At 35.4% G+C, this 23,994-nt stretch overlaps 4 protein-coding genes across 14 annotated transcripts; 3 read left to right on the plus strand and 1 right to left on the minus strand.

Annotated features, from left to right (window-relative positions):
• The first annotated feature begins 264 nt into the window (after positions 1–264).
• LOC133705840 (U-box domain-containing protein 14-like) lies at positions 265–4,370 on the plus strand. Of its 2 annotated transcripts, XM_062131228.1 has the most exons (5): positions 265–546; positions 704–992; positions 1,824–1,940; positions 2,125–2,538; positions 2,623–4,370. In XM_062131228.1, the coding sequence occupies exons 2-5, from the start codon at positions 714–716 to the stop codon at positions 3,697–3,699; spliced, it is 1,887 nt and encodes a 628-aa protein (XP_061987212.1). In that variant the 5' UTR covers positions 265–546; positions 704–713; the 3' UTR covers positions 3,700–4,370. The 2 variants fall into 2 exon arrangements, with proteins under 2 accessions (XP_061987212.1, XP_061987211.1); XM_062131227.1 differs by having other exon boundaries at positions 265–992.
• Positions 4,371–4,409: 39 nt separating this feature from the next.
• LOC133705841 (vacuolar protein-sorting-associated protein 33 homolog) lies at positions 4,410–12,356 on the minus strand. The gene is made up of 22 exons (XM_062131229.1): positions 12,120–12,356; positions 12,008–12,047; positions 11,737–11,817; positions 11,425–11,619; positions 11,225–11,335; positions 11,049–11,114; positions 10,828–10,935; positions 10,665–10,709; positions 9,391–9,447; positions 8,968–9,062; positions 8,635–8,686; positions 8,447–8,503; positions 8,109–8,171; positions 7,907–8,013; positions 7,283–7,405; positions 7,057–7,138; positions 6,864–6,934; positions 6,251–6,331; positions 5,812–5,869; positions 5,596–5,657; positions 5,139–5,232; positions 4,410–4,771 (listed from the first exon to the last, which is right to left on the minus strand). Exons 1-22 carry the CDS (start codon positions 12,170–12,172, stop codon positions 4,682–4,684), a joined length of 1,791 nt encoding a protein of 596 aa, XP_061987213.1. The 5' UTR covers positions 12,173–12,356; the 3' UTR covers positions 4,410–4,681.
• A 2,354-nt stretch (positions 12,357–14,710) lies between these two features.
• LOC133706009 (putative ribosomal large subunit pseudouridine synthase SVR1, chloroplastic) lies at positions 14,711–18,076 on the plus strand. 2 transcript variants are annotated; one of them, XM_062131501.1, is made up of 10 exons: positions 14,712–15,236; positions 15,340–15,419; positions 15,525–15,625; positions 15,721–15,793; positions 15,865–15,958; positions 16,070–16,118; positions 16,309–16,459; positions 16,670–16,726; positions 17,104–17,159; positions 17,589–18,076. In XM_062131501.1, the coding sequence occupies exons 1-10, from the start codon at positions 14,765–14,767 to the stop codon at positions 17,647–17,649; spliced, it is 1,194 nt and encodes a 397-aa protein (XP_061987485.1). In that variant the 5' UTR covers positions 14,712–14,764; the 3' UTR covers positions 17,650–18,076. The 2 variants fall into 2 exon arrangements, with proteins under 2 accessions (XP_061987486.1, XP_061987485.1); XM_062131502.1 differs by lacking the exon at positions 17,589–18,076 and having other exon boundaries at positions 14,711–15,236; positions 17,104–17,163.
• A 1,890-nt stretch (positions 18,077–19,966) lies between these two features.
• LOC133704915 (kinesin-like protein KIN-UC) lies at positions 19,967–23,823 on the plus strand. 9 transcript variants are annotated; one of them, XR_009844150.1, is made up of 9 exons: positions 19,973–20,560; positions 20,689–20,814; positions 20,976–21,161; positions 21,739–21,960; positions 22,088–22,250; positions 22,385–22,534; positions 22,918–23,005; positions 23,142–23,255; positions 23,440–23,823. XR_009844150.1 is itself a non-coding variant. In XM_062129977.1 (7 exons), exons 1-7 carry the CDS (start codon positions 20,453–20,455, stop codon positions 23,493–23,495), a joined length of 1,011 nt encoding a protein of 336 aa, XP_061985961.1. In that variant the 5' UTR covers positions 19,970–20,452; the 3' UTR covers positions 23,496–23,823. The 9 variants fall into 9 exon arrangements, 2 of the variants coding, with proteins under 2 accessions (XP_061985962.1, XP_061985961.1); XR_009844151.1 differs by having other exon boundaries at positions 19,972–20,560; positions 23,111–23,823; XR_009844148.1 differs by having other exon boundaries at positions 22,918–23,255.
• Positions 23,824–23,994: the final 171 nt, after the last annotated feature.

The raw sequence follows: 23,994 nt of genomic DNA on the forward strand, positions 1-23,994 counted from the left end.
ATATTAAATAATTTTAATCAACGGCAGTCCATTCTATATTATTGCCAAAAACACGAAATAAAATATCGGTACAATCATACATTAAATTCTTAAGGACAATTTTGTCACAAATCGCACCATAAATTTGGTCAGTAATGATCTCATCATTCCCTCAGTATCTTTTTTTTTTCCAAGTCTCAACAGGAATTAAACCGATACTGCAATTCCCTTATCACCCCCACTTCTATTTTTTACGAGAAAAAATTAAATCCCACAATTATTTATTTATTCTTACCTTTCTTTCTAAGCCGAAGCAAAAATAGAACTTTCTGCTCAGCTCCAAACTGTCCATCTCTCTCTCTGCCGAAAATCAAAGACTCTCATGCTTTCACATAAAAACCTCTTCACTTCCATGGTGTTTAACGCTTCTCTTTGATAAACGTTCCTTTTAAAGCACTGTCCATTCATTTTTTGTTTTATCAATTCATTAAAACCCAGTTTCATTCCCTCAACTTTCTCATCTGGGTCTCTCCTATTTCCCTCAAATTCCTCAGCTTTTAGCCTAAGGTTTGTATCTTGACCTTGGTTTTTGGCTTAACTTTAGTTATAAAAGACTCCATAGATTTATTGAAAGAAACCCATGTAACTTCACTCGGTTTTGTCATCCGGGTCTTTTTTATTTCTCTCAAAATCCTCACTTTAAGGCTATTTTTGCACAATTCAGTCGTATACTCATGTCATTAACGGGAGATCCGAGTTCTGAGTTGCTGAGTCGACTCGTTGACTCAGTGAAAGAGATTTCTGGGTTACCGGAGTGTAGAAATGTTTTTAAAAAGACGCATGGCGATTTGGTACGTAGGATTAAGCTATTGAGCCCTATGTTTGAGGAATTGAAGGATAATAATGAAGAGCTAAGTGAAGAAGCAACTAAAGGATTTGAATTATTGAGAACCGTTTTAGATTCTGCTAAGGAACTTCTCAAATCGGTTGTTGAAGGAAGCAAGGTGTATCAGGTACTGTTTTTTGTCCTTTCTGTTTGGTTACAAGGAACAAGAAAAATGAAAGCATTAAGCTCTTTGTTTTTTCTTCTTTGTTAGCTATGAGTTGGAACTATGGTTTAATTATTCTCTGTTCAAGGATAAATTATATTGTCTATTGGATAATTTTTATGAGGAAGATTTCATTTATTTGATTATTTACCTCAATTTTCTGTTTGGTTTCTGAGAAAATGGATGGAAGTTATGTGTTTTGAGTTTTTCTTTTTTCTTATATTTGATGTATGGAGATATTATTGATTTAGAATAGAACGAAAGCTAAGGACTTTGATTATGAACTTCCTGACTGTTAGTTTTATCAGTAACTGAATGCATAGCTGTGCGTGTCTGAAAACATAAGAATCATCTGTAAAATTCTCGATGAATTGAAAGAACAGACCTGGAAATACAAAGTTGTCCTAATACAGGTCGAGTCGTGCAATTGCTAATGTCTGCCACTGAATTTTGTGACCACCTCCCATATTTTTTTGTTTTTCGTCCCACGGTTAGGATATTGCAATCAGCATCCTTAGTTCGCGGCGGGATTGCATGATTTCTTGGAATTCTGACTATACCCATCATCTTCCCATGCTATGCTATGCTTCTGGTGTTCTGCAACAAATACTTTGGTTTTTTCTTTTCATTGATAGTTTTAGAACTTGATCATTCAGTTTTTGAGGTTGAATGATTTGATATTCGCAAGTCTGTAAATTAAGGTGTTGGTATCAAATTTAGCAGTTTTTTTATTTGCAAACATGATTATTTAGATCCAAGCTTCCAAATTTAAATGAAGCCATGTTTGGAATGCAGACCTTGCAAAGGGACGACATAGCAGATAAGATCAACCAGATTACAGAAAAAATTGAAGCAGCATTGGGTGAGATTCCTTATGACAAACTCAATTTATCAGAGGAAGTTCAAGAACAGGTAATCTTATGACCAAATTGATTTCTTTTAGCATATTTACAAGAACCTCCTTTTCCATTTTATTTATGCACATCATGAGATATTCCAAAGAATGATTTTGGCACAAGATGATGACTCAAATTAGTCAATGGATTGCATAATTTTAGTGCTGTCAGTTGATGTTAAATCCACTGCTTTTTTCCAGATTGAACTTGTGCACGCTCAATTCAGAAGAGCAAAGGGAAGACAAGAACTCCAAGATCATCAACTGGAAGTTGATTTGGCCATAGCACAGAGAGAAAAGGATCCTGACCGTGCAATACTAAAAAGACTTTCAGAAAAGTTGCATCTCCAGACTATCGATGATCTAAAGAAAGAATCCCTTGCTTTCCATGAACTGGTTATTGCAAGTGGTGGAGATCCAGGAGACTGGTTCAAGAAGATGGCATCCCTCTTTAAGAAGTTAAAGGACTATGTTCAAACAGAAAACCCTGAAATTGATTCCGCTGAGGCTGGAAAGGGTATGATTAAACACAGATCTCCTGTTATCCCAGATGATTTTCGGTGCCCAATATCTCTTGAACTGATGAAAGATCCTGTTATTGTCTCTACCGGACAGGTTTTCTACAAGTTTTCTTATAGTTTACAGCTTTGCATCTTTGTTAGTAGTCATTATTCATTAATCGTTTATTTCCTTGTCCAGACATATGAAAGATCCTGCATCCAAAAATGGCTAGATGCAGGCCATAAGACATGTCCAAAAACGCAGCAGACCCTTTTGCATACTGCGCTTACACCGAACTATGTTTTGAAGAGTTTGATTGCTTTATGGTGTGAGAGCAATGGAGTAGAGCTCCCTAAACAGCCAGGGGCTTGTAGAAGCAAAAAAGTAGGAAGCAGCATGTCAGATTGCGACCGAGCTGCAGTCACTACCTTATTAGACAAATTGGGCAATGGTAGTCTGGAACAACAAAGATCAGCTGCTGGAGAGCTTCGTTTATTAGCAAAGAGGAATGCGGATAACAGAGTCTGCATTGCTGAAGCAGGAGCAGTTCCACTCCTTGTGGAGCTATTATCCTCAACAGATCCTCGAACCCAAGAGCATGCTGTTACAGCACTTCTCAACCTTTCCATAAATGACCTTAACAAGGGAACCATTGTTAATGCGGGAGCCATTCCTGATATAGTTGATGTTTTAAAAAATGGAAGCATGGAGGCCAGGGAAAATGCAGCCGCAACTCTTTTCAGTTTGTCCGTGATAGATGAGAATAAGGTGGCAATAGGAGCAGCTGGGGCAATCCCAGCTCTTATAAAGTTGCTTTGTGATGGGACTCCAAGAGGAAAGAAGGATGCTGCTACTGCTATCTTTAATCTTTCAATTTATCAGGGAAACAAGGCTAGGGCTGTAAAGGCTGGTATTGTGCCACCCCTAATGAGGTTGCTGAGGGATGCTGGGGGAGGAATGGTGGATGAAGCACTGGCGATTCTTGCCATCCTTGCAGGTCATCAAGAAGGGAAGGTAGCAATTGGTCAGGTTGACCCGATTCCTGTTCTGATAGAGGTCATCAGGACTGGATCTCAACGCAACCGAGAGAATGCTGTAGCAATCTTGTGGTCGCTTTGCACTGGTGATTCACAGCAGTTGATCTTAGCTAAGCAGTTTGGTGCTGAAGAGGCACTAAAGGAGCTCTCGGAGAGCGGTACTGACAGGGCCAAGAGAAAGGCTGGAAGCATATTAGAGCTCCTTCAACGAGCTGATACTGTGGCTGATCAAAGCTGATTCTGAATCACGCTGCAATACTTCAGAAAATTGCAAACCAAAATCATGTCTGTTTGAATAGTTATTCAGTTTTGAATAGGTATCTCTTTACAAAAGGGTAGATATGGAAGTGTGCATCTCGGCGGCTTAGGCATACAAGACTGGTGCGTATCCCCCAGTTAAGATAAAGGTAAAAACAACGGTCAGCTTTCACCAACAGGCAGGAAAGGTCAGTGGCCCTACATTTAAAACTGTGCCGGCTCTGGTGGGACTTGGTCTCGTTCTATGAGCTGCTGCTGATTTCAGGAAATTATTATCTTAATGAGATGGAGGAGTTTGGTAATATAGAGAAGATGAAAGCAACAACTCTACAGCGATTTGATGGGGTGATGCCAGCCTTGAAGCATCGCATTCAAGGTGATGTGTTCTTTCAGTGAACGTTTAGAAGTGCTTGGGGCATCCACATTTCCTCACCAGATGTTATGTAATATGTCAAGAGGTTGGAATTGACTTATAATGGCTATATTTTAGAAACATTTTCAGGTGTCATCTGATCCCTTTTCATCCATGATTGTTAGTTAGAAGGTGCAACTGTAGTCAGCCTAAGATGGCGTGAAACAAAATTTCATTGCAATGAGTTGTAGAGCTGGATCGAAAGATATTTATAGACTTGAAGACAGTCTTTTTAGCTATTTTCATCTGAAGAAGGCATGTATTGATAGTAGCATTCATTGATTGAAAAAACCTCCCTTTCATTCAACCCAAATAAACACTTTACAAGAATTCTCTAGAAATGTCGACACAGCGTATATACACAAAAAATTCCGGCCAGGGAAAATAAAATAATCAAAATACTAATGTTTCTCCGCACAGAATAGCTCGATAGCATTACCTTGGCGCTTTCTGCGCGTTTTCCGTGAGCCGTCTCATTCTCGGCTTGGTAAGCCAAAAAATTTCCAAGTCGTCGCTTAAGAAGTCGGTGTAAAATACAATTCTTTACAAATCAACCCAACTTTTCCATGTATGTCTGGGTCAAGGTGTTACCGTTGACGATTTTTGTTGTCCCAATAATCATATCATATGCCATCGCTTCCTGAAGAATAGATGAATATTTATATATATATATTAAAAAAAACTATACACAACATAACAACCATTCAAATACAATCTTGTCAGAATCCAAATACTTGAGACAGAATTTTCTTTTCAGAAGTCATGTTATAGAGCTTTTCATTAACAAAAGAGAAACTAGACTGGAAAAAAAGATCCAGTAAAATCATCCAAAGGGATGCGCCATCCTTCATTCATTTTGAAATGTTAGTCTAAATGCTTTCACTAATATGGGAGAAAAACCAAGGTCTCACCCACATGCAACTTTGATAATCGAACTGCCTACCTAATCAAGATCCGCATATTACAATTGCCCACTACAGATTCAGACAGCAAAGTATTTAACAAACCTGAGCACTGAGAAATCGAAGTGCAGAAATTTCTGCAAATGTTACCCCTCCAATGAAAACAACAAGTACCAGGGAGCGTCTTCCATCAGCAACTCTGAAACATGTAAACTCGTGTTAAAATTCAACGAAGATCAAGATGTTGCACAATACAAGTTGAAAATGAATCTACTCTAAGCACTTGGAGTGCATGATTAATCCAACCAGTTCCTTGATCAGTCATTCACAAAAACTTTTTGTACTATTAAGTATTTGGTAAAAGTGATACAAAGAGATGCACAATAAAAGTTTTATGATCCTTGATCACAGGCAATGCTCTTTAGATTATATCAATCAGAAAATGTAGATAACCTCACGGTCATCAATGATGGCATGATGCCATCAAAGCAATGTAAATATCAATTGACTAGAAACAACAGCTTGAGCAAAATACAAGAAACCAGGATGAGTTTGAACATGCCTGTCAACAGCTGCTGAAGCCCCATGCAAAGTGTCAAACGAAGAACTGCTTGAGAATCCACCCTGCACAAGTAGTATGAAAGCTATTGTGGTAAAGATATCAAAATTCTATGGCATGCATATATGTAAAAAACTAGAAGCATACTATCAGTAAAACAAAAATATTAGAAGCAACAGCAAAACAAGAGGAAGGGAGGAAAGAGAGAAGTGTACTGACTCTCTTCATTTCTGAATGAGGTCCTGGCAACAGCTTCAAAGTTTCTTCCATGGGACGCCTGAAAGGTCAAGCCATCATGTTTCACTAAGATAAGGTCACTTGTAAAGTTCACATTTATAGTGCAAAGATGGTTATATATCCAATTAAATGTACCAAAGAACACATGAACTTAAGCTTCTTGGAATCGCAAACAAGGTGATAATCAAACTCTAAACGATTGTGCATCAGTTGGACTTGATCACATTAAACTTGCTTCAATTCAACCTATAATGCTTAAGGGGCTTTATCTTTAAGTAAGACCAGAAAAGGCACAGATGCATTAATCTTTAAGGTAGCTCACAATTTAATTACAAAAATGAATATAGATAACCAGTAAACATGCAGGATCCACTGCTGAAGAAGTACAAAAGCTCAAAGCAGAATTCAAAATAGACCCCACCATCCAGATCGAACAGCATGCTGGACAAGGCGGATGCTAAGTGGTGCATATCCAGAAAAGACATACGCAATGTCGTTGGGGCTGTTGCATAAGAAGTAGTTTTACAAGTTATGAAAGAAAGGGATTGTTAGAAAAGGCAAACTTGCAAAATAAATCAAAACAGCATAAATTTATAAATGCAGAAAAGTGTGCTTCATTTTTTTCATGGCATTCCATTTCATTTTTCAAGTATGAATTTTTCAAACAGTAATAGATTTGGAGAATTTCAATTTAAGATGATTTCAACTTTTTAGAGATAAATTAGGAAAAACAAATTGAAAGCATACTACAGATGCTCATGGATGCAGTTTCAGGAGAATTTAAGAAAATGTGTTTTTAGAAAACAATCTAAAACATGTTTGAGCAGACTCTGTAATTTTCAACTTCAGAAACAGATAAAAATAATAATTCTGAGCCACAGGAAAACAGGCCCCATAATACATTCCAGTTCATTATCCCCAGGCATCTTCAGCTTCGGAACAAAAGATTAGCAGAGCTAAATGGACAATGTATTAAACATTCTTTAAATAATTTTATTATAAAAAACAGATTGCATGATCAAGAGGTTGCATACTTGGTAGTGTCAGTATCCTCAGTTACAAGCTGGAGATTACGTTTGATTGTCAGCCAGTTGCCTTTACTTTCCTGCAAGACTAGAATGATGTACAATGAATTTGGGAATTTGAAAGATGCCGTTTACCTTAACTATTAAATTACAATGTAATGCAAACGAAATGCCTTGCTATGAAGGAAAAATCATACTAAACCTGCTTTTTAAGCAATCCAGCCTTCTCTAAATTATTCAACATTGCTATGTGCTCAAATCCATAGCTATGAAGCAGCTCCCTCCTAAATGAGGAATACAGAAGTATTGAATAACCATAATGCAGAATAACTGGAAAATAATTACATAATAGAAAGGATAAAACAGCTGTGAAAGTCAAGAGCAAGAGGAATTAAAGTTGAAAAAAAGGTGAACCAAGCTATTCTTACCTCAAATGATCAAAATTCTTTTTTGGAAGCCCTGAATTTGTGATGGAAAATAAGATCAGAAGACGCACGACAGTAACTAGAGGCTCCTGCTTATGGATTAATTCTTCAATGTAATCATAGCATCTGACAAAACAATCTTAGTCAATTACATTATTCCAAATGCATACAAACATTTTGAATTGAGGAAGCATTTCCAATATTGTGTACAGGAAAGTTTTATCAAAGCACACGAGCAGAAAATAAGTTTGATTAATAGGACTAGACAGAACTCTTATACTATTGTTTGAAACATTGGCAGTTTCTATCTTGCCACGTGCCCAGATTTCTGTCCAACATCCCCTACTGCACAAGTTTGTCCCATGTAGTCTCCTTAGACCAATCCATCTACTCATCAAACACGCCCTAAATTTTTAAAAGAAATCAAATAAACTATTTTTTTGCACACAATATAAAAATATCACATCCAGCAGCTTCTACGAGCGTCAACATGCAGAAAAAGGTCGGTAACTGAAGGAAATAGAACAAATGCAAATGTTGGCCTATTAACCTATTAATCAATATGCAGAAAAGAACAGAGCATATAAAGCTCTCAAAGCAAGGATGTAAGAAGTCAAATCAACTTACATGTCATAACTCTGAGCCTCAACAAGTGTCTGCTCCATGTCAAGTCGTGACTGAAATGAATGCTTTGATGTGAATGTTGACAGATGCTGAGCAAGATTTATGTGTCTCTGAAGCCATTAGAAGCAGCAAATCAAAACCTAGCATCACTGGAACAACACTGACAGAGGGCATGATAGGTGAGAATTGAATTAGAGTGACTTACAGTCATCTCCGGCAATGAATTCAGCTTTTTAACAAAATCCTTTAACTCAGAAACTGTCTGGTGCTGTATCAATTAAATGACACCTGATTAGAAAATGCACATAACTCTTCAAGTATCCAAAAGTAAAGCATTCAAGAGATTAAGCTTGCATGCAATAGTAATCTGATTATTGGTATAAACTGTAGCAGCAACTCTCGACTTGGGAAGCTCTCTCATAAAGCAGAAAGAAGAACAAACAATTACAAGGCAGCTACTTAAGCAGGTAGTGAGTCGGCAACAGTTATTCGTTAATTATGAAAAAACAAACATGAAAGTTCAGGTGATGACAATTCACGTACAGTAGTCGTCATATCTGTGTAGTCCTGCTTCATAGATGTTGCTTTTTGACGAAGGACCTGTAATCATACTGCAGATGCCCACTAAGGAAATAGAAACTGAAGAGCATACAAAGAACTGATAACAGTTGAAAAGGAGAATCTTAGATTAATGTGGAAATTAAAATAAACTTCCAGAAAAATGGAGCAACCTGGACAACAACTTCAAAGTTGAGATCTCGAATTTCCTTGAACAGCTTGTCACTGAAAAAAGGTTCAGCCATGTACAGTGAATTAATTGTCAAGACATAAGAAAAGGGTAGAGAGCAAGAGAGAAGGTTGAAGGTTCTGATAGCTCAGTGAAACATGGGGTATATATCTTAACCCAACTGCACCTATGCAACAGTCACTTATAAGAGTTAGGATTTCAATCAAGGATAACACTTCCTCGCCAACATCCATCCAAACCCATTGTATCATCTCTTTTTCCCTTTTCTATGGAACAGATAAGAGGGGGGAAAGTACCCATATATCACATAGCATACCTTGAATTAAGTGGAACTTTCATCTTTTTTCCTTCTTGTTGAACACCCATGATAGATGAATCATGCTCCATGGCACCATTGTTGATGTGCAGAAACTGCACTAAATCTAATTAGAGATTGGCTAATAACATATCCAACTAACCATAGATAAGTATTGTCATTTTTGTTCATTCAGAAACACTTCGAATATTCAGCATCCAAATAATAGAAACTAAAATTTTCTGATGCTCATGCTAGGAGAGATCAAATATTTTTGTGTCGAAGTTATACTTAATTTAAGGCAGAAACTATAGAATTACAGACATGGACACAAACACATTTTTCATCAGTAATCATATTTAGTAACAAAATTAGCACATATAGTCTCCAAAAAGCAGTCAAAATAGCTAAAGAATCTTGGTTTAAACTTGAGTGTCAAATTACCTCATCCAGAAGTCCTTCATACGTTAATTGAGAGCACATAGGAGTAACCATGTCCACCTGCAGCAAGCGGATAAATTTTTAAATAGCAAGAGTATTTATTTATACATCAAGATCATAATATGCAAAGTCCAAGAGATATCAGCTTTACAATTCATACTACAAGTTTATGCTTTAATTCTAGCTTGGCCCAGGTATCAGCTTAGCTCAACAGCAGAAACTTCAATCAATTTCTTTGCTGACTCATTGATATGCACACGCCTGCAAAGCCCTACAACTAACTCATTGATATGCACACCCCTGCAAAGCCCTACAACTAACTCCTAAATTAGCTAAAGAATCTAGATGTCTTAATTTCATGACCATAGGTGGAGTTTAACCCTATAATATCCCACACAGGCGGGTGAGGGAGTGGTAGATGGCCTTATTAAGAGTACTGGTTGCCAACTTGTTATATGTGTTTTGGGGCATCAGGCTCAGAAGTTAGCTTGCGTCACCAGGAACAAAACCGTGAGGGCGGTAAGGCCCAAAACGGACAATATATGGCAGGTTGGGCCGGGCTGTTATATTTGGTATCAGAGCCGACCTCACTGGTTGTTCGATGGTTCCGACAAGGTCATCGAGCTCCTTAAGGGGGATGGATTGTAAGATCCCATATCGGTGGGTGAGGAGTTAGTTGCTGGCCTTATTAGTAGTGCTGGTGCTAACTTGTCATACGCGTTTTGGGGTGTTAGGCCAGAAGGGCTCGCGTTACCAGGAATAAAACCGTGAGGACGGTAAGGCCCAAAGCAGATAATATATAGCAGATTGGGCCGGGCTGTTAGAAACCCAATGTCTACACAACTTACAATCATTGCAACTACAGTTTGGAATTTCAATTGGCAGATACCATGGAAACAGTACTTGGACTCTAGAAGAACAAATAGAGAGAACTTTTAGTTTATATAAATTTTTTTCATGAAAGAGGGTGTTTACAAAGTTTTCCCAGGAGCAGTATATATAAAGCAATTTCCATCTCGTTATCTAGGATTGTGACCAATCTTTACACTTAATATCCAATATCATGTTTTGAGATGTGCAGTCACTTTCTAATTTTCAGTTTTCTTAAAAATTTTCAAATGCTCGCCCTATTCAAAAGTGCAATCATGTTCTTAAGACAATGATGGGAAATTTATGCATGCCAGTGCACATGTACATGAGTAACTTGCATCACATCGCCTTGCAAAAGTTAGATACAATTGATTATGCTAAGAAGGAAAGGAAGAGAGATAGTTCACCTCCCTGTCTATAAGAATGAGAGTATTTATTTCTGGCATAACCATCTGAAATGATGAGCAAGTAATCAGTCACAGGCAACAAATCAATTGTAAATACACAAAGAAGTGTCTAACTGGCACATTGGTTAAAACTTAAAAGCATACTAAAAGTAGCCACAATTACATCGGATGAGTTAACTGGTTCTTCTGCTTGCATGCGATTGAGAATGTCAGCAATGCGTACTGATGCTTTACCTTTTGCTCTCACATTTGGTATCACTCCAAAAGAAGACTGCAGGCATAATTTTCCATAAAGTATAATCATGAGAAGCATAATTATCAGGAAACATTCTCAGTACTATATTGTTTAAAAGTAAATTTTTTGGATCCATCAAATCATCTAACCTCAAGCTTGTGAATGGCCTTTGCAATATGCCAGAGTGAACTTGTATTACCATCAACTAGGCATTCCTGCCACAACTCAATGGAAAAAAGAAAAGAAAAGGAAGATAATATAGATGAGGATAAACAAAAAGAATATTCAAGAGGTCTTTTGGAGAGAACAAAAACAGCAGCCATACTTTGTTAGCTAAGTCAAGTTCAAATGATAGTACATCCTCATCCAATGGAACCATGTATAATGGGTACTCCCCGATTGTCACCAAGTTATGAACATTTTCCTCCTCAAGGACCTGCACAACCAAGTAAACACCTTACAACCCTAGACATGATCAATACATGAGAATTCAAATGTACACATGAACTACCACTAAAACCATACCTTCTCACAAACAACCTCACGACGAGGCACAAAATAAACATAGTACTCCCTCTGGAGTCCTTGTGACGTGTCATGATGAATATTGGAACATATGAATCTCATCAGACTGAACTCTGAACGAACAAGGTAAACCACTTTAGTACAATCAGTCTGAACTGGTTCCGCTGAAAGATGCCGCAATTCAGCACCATTTTCCTGTTTATTACCAATTAACACAACAGAATTTCTAAAATCAGCAATTAAATTACACAATTCAAATTCATCAAGCTAATAAAACACACTAAAGCATGACAGAATAGAGAAACTTTTTACCCTAAGAATTGTTGTCTGGATGATCAGCGAAATTGATCCACTAAGCTTTGGATCAATCACTAAACACTTCTTTCCTCGAATCTATTAAATTTACAATCAAAATCAATATTGAAATTCAATAAAACATCAAATTTCTCAAAATTCAAGAAAGCTAGCTGGAATATGAACACCGCTAATCTACATTGTACAAAGAATTCCGTTAAACTAAAGCAACGGATCTGCAAGAAACTTGAGAATTTGCATTTTCTCGGGAAACAGACAACGAACTTACGTTCTTGAGGATGTCAACGAGATCCTTCTGAGATTGTTCCCTGAAAAGTTAAAAATTAGTAGATTAGTGATCGTGGTTAAGAGTAGTTAAGTAAATGGTGATTATTGCAGACCTGAAGGATTTAAGATTGAGAGGAGAGTTGTCTAAGTTAGGGATTTGAGCCATTTTTGCTATGAATTCGAGAGTTCGATAAAGTGAAATCTTTCTCTTCGGCTTCTGTTCTGTGTCTGCGACAGGGAGGGAGACGGAGGAGGAAAGGAGAATCGAGAAGGAGATGATGACGTGATTATGGGTTTAGCTTTTTTATTTTTTGAACTGGCTTGAAAGAGAGCTTGGACATTGTTTATGGGCTTGGGCTATTATTTGTTTGTTTGACAGTGTGGTTGTGGTTACTTTTAAAATAGTTTTTTATACCAAAATATGATTTTTTTTATTTTTTAAAAATTATTTTTGATATCGGCACATCAAAATAATTAGAAAACGCTAAAAACATATTAATTTAAAGTTTATAAAAAAATAAAAAAAAATTCAAATTTTATCAAAAACGCTTTTAAAACGCAGAAACAAACAGGCCCATATAAACCTGAATTAGGGAAATATTTGTTGTTTACACGGTAACTTCTACTTTTAAAACTTACCGTATCACGTTGGATAACATTAAAATATAATTTACTATTTGTTTGGGATCTATGTATTTTTTTTTTGTTGAAATGCTAGTTTTTTAAAAAATAGTTGAGAGTTGCTTTTCATGTTTTTTCAATATGAATAATTCACTTGAATATTATTTATGTGAACAGTGTCATTATTATAACTACTTATATTTAAAAAATTATTTTTTAAAAATTATATTTTACCTGAAAAATTAGTATTTAATATTATTTAACAATATTACATAAATTAAAAGAACATCACATAGTAACATAGTATTTGTGGAATTTGATCGCAATTCCAATTTTGTTTCTGATGATATTTAACCTGATTTTGTTGCACGCTCAAAAAACCATGAAAACTATAGTCTTTATCAGATGAATTTCATACATAATAAAATTACATATAAGTTAATGGAATAATAAAAATATTTGATATAAAGTATTATTTATTTAATGATGTAGTAATGATAGTTAAATCTACAATATTTAAATTAAAAACAATCAATAATATATATATATATATATATATATATTATTTATTTATTTATTTTATAACCTCAATTTAAAAAGCATGTTTAACTAGATATATTAAACTATTTTTTATTCAATCTCAATTTTAATCACGGTTTTAACTAAACATATATAAATATCAAATTAACCTCAACTAAAAATACTTTTTATAAAACAATTTTTTTAAAATCACAACCTTAAAAGCTACCACGATACCAAACATACATATCCAGTTAAACTAGGGGTTTGTATCCTGCAGATTAGATGCATCAAATATCCTAAGCTGGTTTATTTTGTGAAAATATTTTTAAATTCTTTTATTATTATTTTGTAAAATATTTATTGTGCGTGTTTGTTTTTTAGTAGAATATTTGATAGAAAAACTAATTAATAAAAAATATCTTACGATTAATTTTAAATTTTAATTATTTACTAAAAAAATATTTTAAAATTATGAAATTATGTAATGAATAATAATTTATTTATAGTATTATTAAATTATTTCAACCGCCAATATTAATTTCTCCCCCACCATTACCTTTAATTTGATCATTATTATTGCGGCGAACATCTCATCACTATCTCTTCATCCATTATCATAATTAAATATTTTATAATATGATTTTTTTATGTAAGTAAACAAAGAGACCCTGGTATATTTTAATAACGCGAGATTATATAGTTTGTTAAGAAAATATGTTACATTTCTTTCAGTTACAGTTGATTACAAGCTCATTTGACAAAGCTTTTTAAAGTTGAATGATATTTTTTGTATAGAAAACCAAAAACCTATTTTTCTACGATGTCATGATTGCATTATTTTTGCACGCACTATTCTCCACGCACGAAAACAAACTTTAAGGGAAGATTTCCTATTATCAAAATATTTTTTTAATGTGATTTTCCAAGTTGTCTTCGAAGGGATTTGATGTCCACAGCCACAATAATAATTTTGCGTGTTAGGGGTTCGTCAATTTAAAGTTCAAGGAAAGTTGGTTGTAGAGTTTAAAAAGGTATTTGAAAGTATATTTAAGTTGTTTTTTAAAATATTTTTTATTTAAAAATATATTAAAATAATATTTTTTTTATTTTTTAAAAATTATTTTTGATGTTAGTAATTTAATAATTTAAAAATACTAAAAAAATATTATTTAAAAAATATAATTTACACCACATTTCCAAAAGCTTCCCAAAACTCTAAGCTTATTTTATTAACCAAAAAATTTAATTTAATTTTTTTTATTATTAAAATTTAATATGATTTGTATTTTTTGAATTGTTTTGATTTTTTTAAAATAAAAAAAATTATTGACATGCATTTCAGTATAAAAAATTATTTTAAAAGCAACCATTACCATACTTTCAAGCACCCTTTTAATATCCTAGTCTTGAAAAAAAATGATATTTTTTTTTTTTAAGAAAAAAAAGAAGGAAAGATGAAAAAAAAGAGAGTTACATTTAAAAGAAACTGAGCACGGGAGTAAAATAGAGGGAAAAGCCCAGGCCATTAGAAAAGGAGACCCAACCCAAATACAAAATATCAACTTAACGGCTAAGCTTAACCTCCCGCAGACCAATCCCAATCCTCCTCCCTAAAATGGCAGCATCGCTATCCACTCTCCATCTTCACCACCAACTCACCTTCTTCAGAAAACCCTCACTCTCCCTCCTCAACAAGTCCATCCGTCCCACACGCATCACCGCTTCTCTAGAATTCAACATCACCTTCGCCCCTCCTAAACCCAAACCCAAACTCCCTGCCAACCTCCAAACCGACGCCGCATCCCTCTCCCTCCCTCCAGGCCAGCTCTTCATTCCCTGGATAGTCCGCGGAGAAGATGGAAACCTCAAGCTCCAATCTAACCCTCCCGCGCGTCTCATCCACGCTATCGCCGATGCCAAAACACAACCAAAGAAAAAGAAAGACAAGGTGAAGAAAGAGAGTGGTGGAAACGTGAAGGCCAAGTTGGAAGCGGAGCCTACGCGGTCTAAGGCGGCGCGTAGGTTCTATAATGAGAATTTTAGAGACCAAGCGCAGCGGTTGAGTAAAGTTCTAGCCGCTGCCGGAGGTAAATCACTGTTAAATACTCCACGTATTCGTTTATGCATACGTAGATACACATGTACATACGTATATGTAATGTATATAACTGTTATTAATTCTGCAATTAGTGGCGTCGAGGAGGAGCAGTGAAGCGTTGATTTTTGAAGGCAAAGTGACTGTTAATGGTTCTGTGTGCAATACTCCACAGGTAATAATAATAAAAATAAATATATGATTTCTCTATTAATAAAACTAGTATTTCTGTTGGAATTTGGAATTTATGGCTTTGTTAACTTGTATTAATGATGTTTAGACTCGAGTTGATCCCGGGAGGGATGCTATTTATGTTAATGGAAATCGGCTTCCCAAGAAACTGCCCCCGAAAATTTATATTGCTCTCAATAAGCCAAAAGGGTAGGCTAGCATTTATGTTTGGGTTGTTTTTAAGTATTCTTGATGGTTATGCAGTATGTGCGGTGGAGACTGATGTGATCCGCGAATTATGGCAGGTACATTTGCTCGTTGGGGGAGAAAGAGTCTAAGTCTGTAATGTGCTTATTGGATGATTATTTTCTGAGTTGGGTAAGGTGTTTATGTTATTTTTTTTATCTACTTGCTTTTGGAAGTTTGTTATAATTGTTTGTGTTTTGTAGGATAAAAGAAATCCAGGATTACCTAAGCCACGGCTATTTACTGTCGGACGACTTGATGTTGCCACAACTGGGTTGATTATCGTGACCAATGATGGTGTGATGATAACATTATGATTTGTGAATATATTGAATTTGGATTTTCTGAGTTTTTTTTTTTTTTTCAAAATTCAATGGATTGATAATAACTAATGCCTTTCTTCTACAGGAGACTTTGCCCAACAAATTGCACATCCATCATCAAATTTATCAAAGGAGTAAGTTTTCATGCAATTAGTCCTTTATTCAAACTACAAACTGTTAAGCTTAATTTTCCTGCAGAATAGATTGAATCATGACTGAAATTGCTTTCTAATTTTTGGTGAGAAAGGACTGGATATAACTTGCTGTGAGTGGTTAGACACGGGAACATCCTCTGCATTTTAGTAACTGTAGGTGTGATTGCAGATATATTGCAACAGTTGATGGTGTAGTAAGCAAGCGTCATTTGTTTGCCATCAGCGAAGGAACAGTCATTGAAGGTGTCCATTGCGCCCCAGACTCTGTGGAGTTGTTACCACACCAACCAGATAGACCAAGACCTCGTCTTCGTATTGTGGTATTTTTCTCATGTTTCAGTCAGCAAGAATTATTTTAATATCGTATGGTGTTGCATCCATAAAGACAAATGTCGCCCAATGATCATTTTCCTTTTCAATTTGTATAACGCTGTGCGTTTCTTTCTGGTTTTGAGGTTTTGCTTTGTTCAATGTCTCATCTCAGCTGATTAACACGCATAAATGCTAAAGACTTTTTACTGTTGTTGCAGGTTCATGAAGGGAGGAACCATGAGGTCCGAGAACTAGTAAAAAATGCTGGGCTTGAGGTTGGTTTTAGTTTTTTATGAGACCCTTGTTACAGTGGAAAAAAAAGAAGGAAACTAGCAGTATCATCAGCATTGTTATTTGTATCCTCGATCAATTATATCCTTACTAAGAGGTTGTATAGGGGAAGTACAGTGATATATTGATTGCTTCTTATTCTTAAGTGTGGCTTGAGATGATAAACAGTTTTGTCCTTTTACTTGCATGCTTTTATCTTAAAAATTCAACACAGACAATGGCCATTACCAGTTTTAGTGGCACTCTTCCTATGTTGACTACTAATAGCAACTCCATTCTTGTCTTGTTTATCTGATTATTGCTCAATGTGTTTCCATCAGATATTTCTCCTTTTTTATTTATTTTTTATTTTATTTTTCAGATTCATTCATTGAAACGTGTCCGCATTGGTGGTTTCAGACTCCCATCAGACCTCGGGTGATTGTCTCTGACATTTTTCTGTTTTTGAGAACATTCTTTAAGTTCCTCTCTCTCATCCTTTTCACTTGAATCAAAATTTTCATTTTGCAAAAGTGGAAGAAAGAATGACAAAGCTTATCTCCCTTGCTAGTTGTGGTAACTTTAGCAGCCTCGATGCTGATATAGTGAACCTTGGAAAGAAAGAAGAAGTTAAAACATTTGATACATCATGAGATAGATGTTTTGGGACAAATGGTGGGTGCCACGCCCAAATTTACTCTCGTCACTTTAGGGAAAGGGCTCACTGTTGTTGCTTGTAGTAGTTGATGCAGCGTGCATTTTCTAAAAGAGGCTGCCTTTCGCTGGCGATGCTATATTTTTTAGAATCCAACTCTTTTGTGATCATTTCATCTGAAAGCTCTAAGTTTTGTTTTATTTTATTCTCAGGCTTGGGAAGCATGTTGAGCTAAAACAAACTGATCTGAAGACTCTGGGATGGAAATGTTAAGGGCAGTCGCTGCAAAATAGCTGGAGTTTTACATTCTCTTCCTGGAAGCAACTTTCAAAATCAGATGGAACCCAGCTTCAAGGTTCTAATTTACGAGAGGTGCCTATGCTTTTTGCACGCTATTGCATTGTTGGATGGCATAAGTATTTATGAATCGGAATGGCCTTTAAATTGAAGGGATTGATCTATACCACTGCATGAGAAGAAGGCAAACTATGTCGGGGAAGCTTGCATTACGAGCATCAAAATGTAAATCCATCAATTGAATCTGCAAATATCTTGGTTGCAAGGAGGATCTGTATGCATACAATGGCAATGTAAATGCGAGTGAAGAGCCTACATGTGGTTTTTCATGGAATCAAAAAATATTAACTTGTCATAGAGATCAAAGGTATGGAGATTTCATGACCTATTTTGATTACTTGAACTAGCATTGTTACCACCATATACATTTCTTAGTAGATAATAAATTTAAAAAAATAAAAAAATATTATTTTAATGTATTTTAAATTAAAAAACACTTTTGAAAATCAACTGAAAGGAATCTTGCAGCAATGCTAAAAAACTCAAAAAGTCTGGATTTTCATACTCGCGTTTCTATATTTGTTGAACCCCACAAACGATTTACGAATTTGAGAAGGTTGCTTCCCACTTCTGTATCCCAGCTTGCACCTGGAACCAAACTTTCTTCTTATGCCGGCCATAATGGATAAAACAAAACAGACAGGAAAGCAATAATAGAAACTGTGGATTCATTTAGGCCCGTTTGTTTGCCGGTTTCCTTTTGAAAAGTGAATGATAAACCCGTTTAATCAGCATAGAAAAGCAAACTGAACCCTGGCTTTAACATTAGGAGTATGAAGTAGTAGTTAAACTGGCCAGTGACAACGATTTAATCAGCATAGAAAAGCAAACTGAACCCTGCCAGCATAATTATATGATGAGAATGCGAGATAAATGCACTGCAATTAGGATAAGAAAAACACATTAAATAAAACAATGTGTAATTAGCTACAAATAAGTTCTTAAGAGTTGTTTTGATATAGCTGTCTTTGTTAAAGTTCTTGACGTGCTTTATAATAATTTCAGGGTAAGTTTTTATTTATCAAAATGAAAGGTAAAAGGAGATATATTCTTTCTATTTTTAATATCTTTGTTATTTATATTAAAAAAAAAAACCAAATATTACTGATATAAACTCATAAATATTCAAAAATATAACCTCTAATAACATGATATATCCGAAAATATGGTCTTCTTCATTTTATAAGAGGAATTTATTACTACTAAGAAAAGTATTCAACATTTGTAAATTTTTGTAACAAAGATAATTCTCTCGAAGTGATCAACTTGAATAAACGATGATGTATGTACATTAGTAATTGGGGCGGCACTTTCTTGGAAGCTCGGATGCCTAGGAATGTTCAGATGCTCAGAACATGACAAAGCAGAACAGGCCCGTGGCTGTGGGTTTGTAGGCTTGTAGCTAGCGAAGTACTAGGAAGTAGGAACGTTAATTATATAGAACTGACATTAATTATACGATGATGAGATTTTAATATCATCATGATAATATTGTAATCTTGTAGCAGTTCCACTTCCACATTAGTTAATGAGCTTTGGAAAATTTGTTTCACGTCCCAGATTCTTGATGTGATTTTAGGATTTTATTTTTTTTAGTTTAATGTGGGTGTTTGAATTAACTTATATATATTTTATTAATTTTATGAGTTTTAAAATTAATAATCATGTAAGCTTTCAGTAATCATCGTATGAATAACTTGAACCTGAAATCATAAAAAAAAAATAATCATGATTCTAGAAAACCTGGTCCATGAAAAAAAAAAGAAGAAAACTTCCATTTATCCACGTTTTCACAAAAGGATTGCAGATAATTGACGCAGCATTCATTGGGCAACACAAACCAAAACTCCATTAACGAACAGTACAGCCACAATCACAAAAAATTGAAATTCTATTTAAGTGAGTCTCTCTCTGTTTTTTTAGTGTGTTTTACATGGAAAAAAAATTTAATTAATATGTTTTTAGTATTTTTTAATAATTTTAATATATTAATATTAAAAAATATTTTAATATATCTCTTTAAAAAAAAAACACGATACATCACTAAAAACACACTTCCAATCTCTCCTCTCTAGGTCTCAGGGCTAATTTTAGCCCTTTCATTAGGCCCACTAATCCCAAAACGGCAACACCTAACCTAACCTAACAACCAACCTAGTAACCTACCGTTACTAAAGTAACTAAACAACACTGACACCAACGTCATGTCGTCCATAACACCACCTCAACGCGCGGGAAAGAACCATATCACACACACAAAACACACGCTACGTCCCCCACTCCCATCGTGCCGGCCTCGAACTTTTATCTCTCTCTAGAAAGGAAAAGAAAAGAAGAGACAAATTTCCAAAAACGAAGAAAACGGTTTCCTTCACTTTTTTTTTTATTAAAAAAAATGGTTACGCTCTGGCTTTGAAATTCCAACAATGGCTCGCAATTCAACAGTGAGAGTGTCATGCAGAGTAGAGAGGCAACAGCAACAAAGTCAAATTACTCCTCTCCATGGATCTTCTTCATCTTTCTCTTCGAATTCGAGAAATGGAGTTCACGACAAAATTATAGTAACTGCAACCATTCTGTTCGCTCTAAGGCTCCTTCCAGACGCTCTGTTACTCCTACTTTCTTGTTATTTCGGAAGAAAAAAAATTCAAAAACCGGAGAGGAGTGTTTTTTCTTTTTTGAATTCTAAAATATTTGATTATTTTTATTTATTGTGTTAATGACAGACAATGGAAGAGTGAGAGTAGCTGCAAGGTTACGGCCAAGGAATGCAGAAGAACTCATTTTAGATGCCGATTTTAATGATTGTGTGGAATTACTACCTGAGGTTATATATATATTTTTTCCTGTTTGTTTTATGTGCTGAAAAGTGATTAAAAATGTTTTTATTTTATTTATTCACACATATTTTTTGTAAATAAGAATTCATGCGTGTGCTTGTTTCTTGATATGCAGTTGAAGAGGTTGAAATTGAACAAAAACAATTGGAGTTCTGAATCTTATAGATTTGACAAGGTTTTTACTGAAACTGCTTCTCAAAAGCGCGTTTACGAAGCTGTTGTGAAGCCTGTTGTTGTTGAGGTAACTAATTCATATTTATTAGAATGTAATGTGCGATTGAATATATGATTAATATATTTATGTTTACTCATAATTGGTTATGAAAGAAATCGAAGTGATTGTATGGTTTGGATGCAATATGTTGATCATAGACTGGAAATTTTTGATGTACCTTTTTGCAGAGTGTGTTGAGTGGGTATAATGGGACAGTTATGGCTTACGGTCAAACAGGTACCGGAAAAACTTATAAGGTTGGGAAACTGGGCAAAGATGATGCGGCGGAGCGTGGTATTATGGTCAGAGCTCTTGAGGATGTACTTGCTAGTACGATACTTGGTTCTGATGTTGTGGAGGTCTCCTATTTGCAGGTATTGAAATGTTTTTATATGTGGGTGCCAATTCATGTGAAATGAAGAAATGAGTATACGTAACCATGCTCAGTGCTAATAATTTGAGATCAAGAATTTGTTTCTTTATGATCTCAAGTTTAAGCTCTTTGATTGCTAATATTGATAGTCACTGGAGACTTATTTGATCATTAATTTCAAAATCCGTAGAAATTAGTCAAGGTACGTATAAGCTGATTCGGACATCCCAAGTGAATAAAAAAAAACAAGAAAAAGAAAAAGAAATGAGTATACGGGGCACATTTTCATGTCTTGTTATATACAAGTTTGTGATTGAGAGACGGTAGCATGTGGAAACCTGTATTTTTAATTCAAATGAAGACGTACTGCAATGGCGTGGCCCCTCCCTGGATGGGACCACTGTGTATCATTTGGTTGTCTGCAATGAAAATGACTCTTTTAATTGATTATTATAACTAAAAACAGCGTTTTTTTCCTGCACTTGCTTTGTTATCAAACAATTTCTAGGTGAAGATAATCATGCTAGTTTTAAGATGGATGTTTTCTGTTAGATTCTCACTTCATGTTGCTGCTCCAGTTGTATATGGAATCTATACAAGACTTGCTTGCACCAGAAAAGACTAGTATCCCTATTAATGAGGATGCAAGGACTGAGGAAGTATCATTGCCTGATGTCTCAGTAGTTAAGGTTCAAGATCTCAATCATTTTTCAGAACTGCTACAAATTGGCGAGGCAAACCGTCATGCTGCTAATACAAAGCAGAATACTGAATCTTCCCGAAGTCATGCAATTCTAATGGTGAGCATTTTGTTGGATAATAGATTTCCTTGTTCATGTAATTTCAAGTTTGCAGAGGATTCATGGTGTTTCTTGACCAGTGGTGACAATCTGAATTTTTAGCATCCGAACCTTTTTGGTCTTACAGGTTCATGCACGGAGATCCATAAATCAAAAGGCAGGAGATGAAACCGTTTCTCAAGAGAAAGATGTGAAAAGTAATTTAGTTGGTGGCAATGGGTTACCTAGAGTACGGAAAAGCAAGTTGCTGATTGTGGATCTTGTTGGATCTGAAAGATTAGACAAATCTGGTATGTTGGTGATATTATACAAGTCAGAGCTGATATCTGTACTTCTGTTTTGTTTGGCAGGGCCTTCATTGGAATTTCTGTCAAGCATACATTTTAGGGTGTAACAAGCCTTGTCCTGTATATTTGTTGTGTAGGCAGTGAAGGTCACTTGCTCAAAGAGGCTAAGTTTATCAATCTTTCTCTTACTTCCCTTGGCAAATGTATAAATGCAGTGGCAGAAAACAGTCCACATATACCCACAAGGGATTCTAAGTTAACCAGATTGTTGCGTGATTCATTTGGAGGTTAGCCCCAACAGTCTTTATTTTCTGCTCCTTTTCACTTAATCCCTTTGTTCTCCTTCCAAATTAAATTTTACGAGATTACAGCAACAGTTTCTAGTTTCCCTTATTTTGACATATCAACGCGTGGTGTTATAACGTTTTCCCAGGTCAAATATTAGTAGAAAGAGGCTGAGCATTGCCTCGCTATATTCTTTCCTTACCTAAGGAGAACTTATTTCTGAAATTTATTTTAGAATTCTCCTTTATGTGTTGTGACACATCGGTCCTGTTATTTTTTTTTGAATTCGTACTGATGCTCAAGTGCATCTACCACATTTTGCTAGTATTCTTTTATTTTTGATAAATTTCTTATGGAAATTCATAATCACTTTCAATTAAACAAGCTCTGCAAGGACTTCACTGATAATAACGATTGGGCCATCTGGACGACATCATGCAGAGACCACTAGCACAATCATGTTTGGGCAACGGGTGAGTCCTATAAAGAATCAAATTGAGTATTCTAGAATTCTCTTGTGAATAGTGAACATGGTGAAACTTAAAGAAGAATTTGACTATGAAAGTTTATGTCGGAAGCTTGAGACTCAAGTGGACCATCTTACTGCAGAAATAGAAAGGGAAAAGAAATTGAGAGAGTGAAAAGTTTGACTTGGAGAAACAGCTTAAACAATGTGAAGTTTCTTTTTCTGAAGCAGAAAAGAATCTAGTCACAAGGTCTGAGGTAGTTGTCTCTCCTGTGATTGTGTATCATTTTTGTTTCTGAAGTAATCCCTAGGGTGGGTTTAGTTTCTCTTGATATGATCAACCAGCTTATGTACCGTTTATGAAGTGATTGCTGCTGTATCTAAGTGTTCATTTCAATGTATCTTATAATTTCCTAGCTAATATCTTCTATTGGCTTCCAGTTTCTACAGCAGGAAAATATTCGTCCAGGGCTGGAGATGCAAGACATCGCAAATGAATTGGAGTCTCAAAAAGGCTGTAATGATTTAACATGTGAAAATTTCTCGGCTATAGCTTAGCTTAACAAGTAGCCAGGTTTGTCCCTCTTCCACGATCAATTTATAGCTTGTTGGCCTCAGCCTTTTCTTTTCTGTTCTTTATTCTTTTTTTTGGTGGCGTGTGAGTATACATGTAAAACATATTTGACGACTATTTATACTTGTGTTATCCAACAAATACTGTCCTTGTGCATCTATCATCCAAGGATGACTCACCTTGTAATAAACTTAGCAAGTTTACTTGGACTTGCCATGATGATTTTGAATTCTAGACTGCTCACTGCTTTAGCTCCGCTTTCATAATGAACTCAAGCTAATTGTGAGTGTCTTGTTTCGAGTAAATATCATTTTATAGGTGTAAGAACAGTAAATTTCAAACTGGAATAATTATCACATGAAAATTCGGTTCTAAAGTAGACTACATATTTTTTTGAACTTGACTAAAAAAACAAAACCATG

This window comes from Populus nigra, chromosome 10 (genome assembly GCF_951802175.1).
Source record: "Populus nigra chromosome 10, ddPopNigr1.1, whole genome shotgun sequence".
In the NCBI taxonomy this organism is placed as follows: Eukaryota; Viridiplantae; Streptophyta; class Magnoliopsida; order Malpighiales; family Salicaceae; genus Populus; species Populus nigra.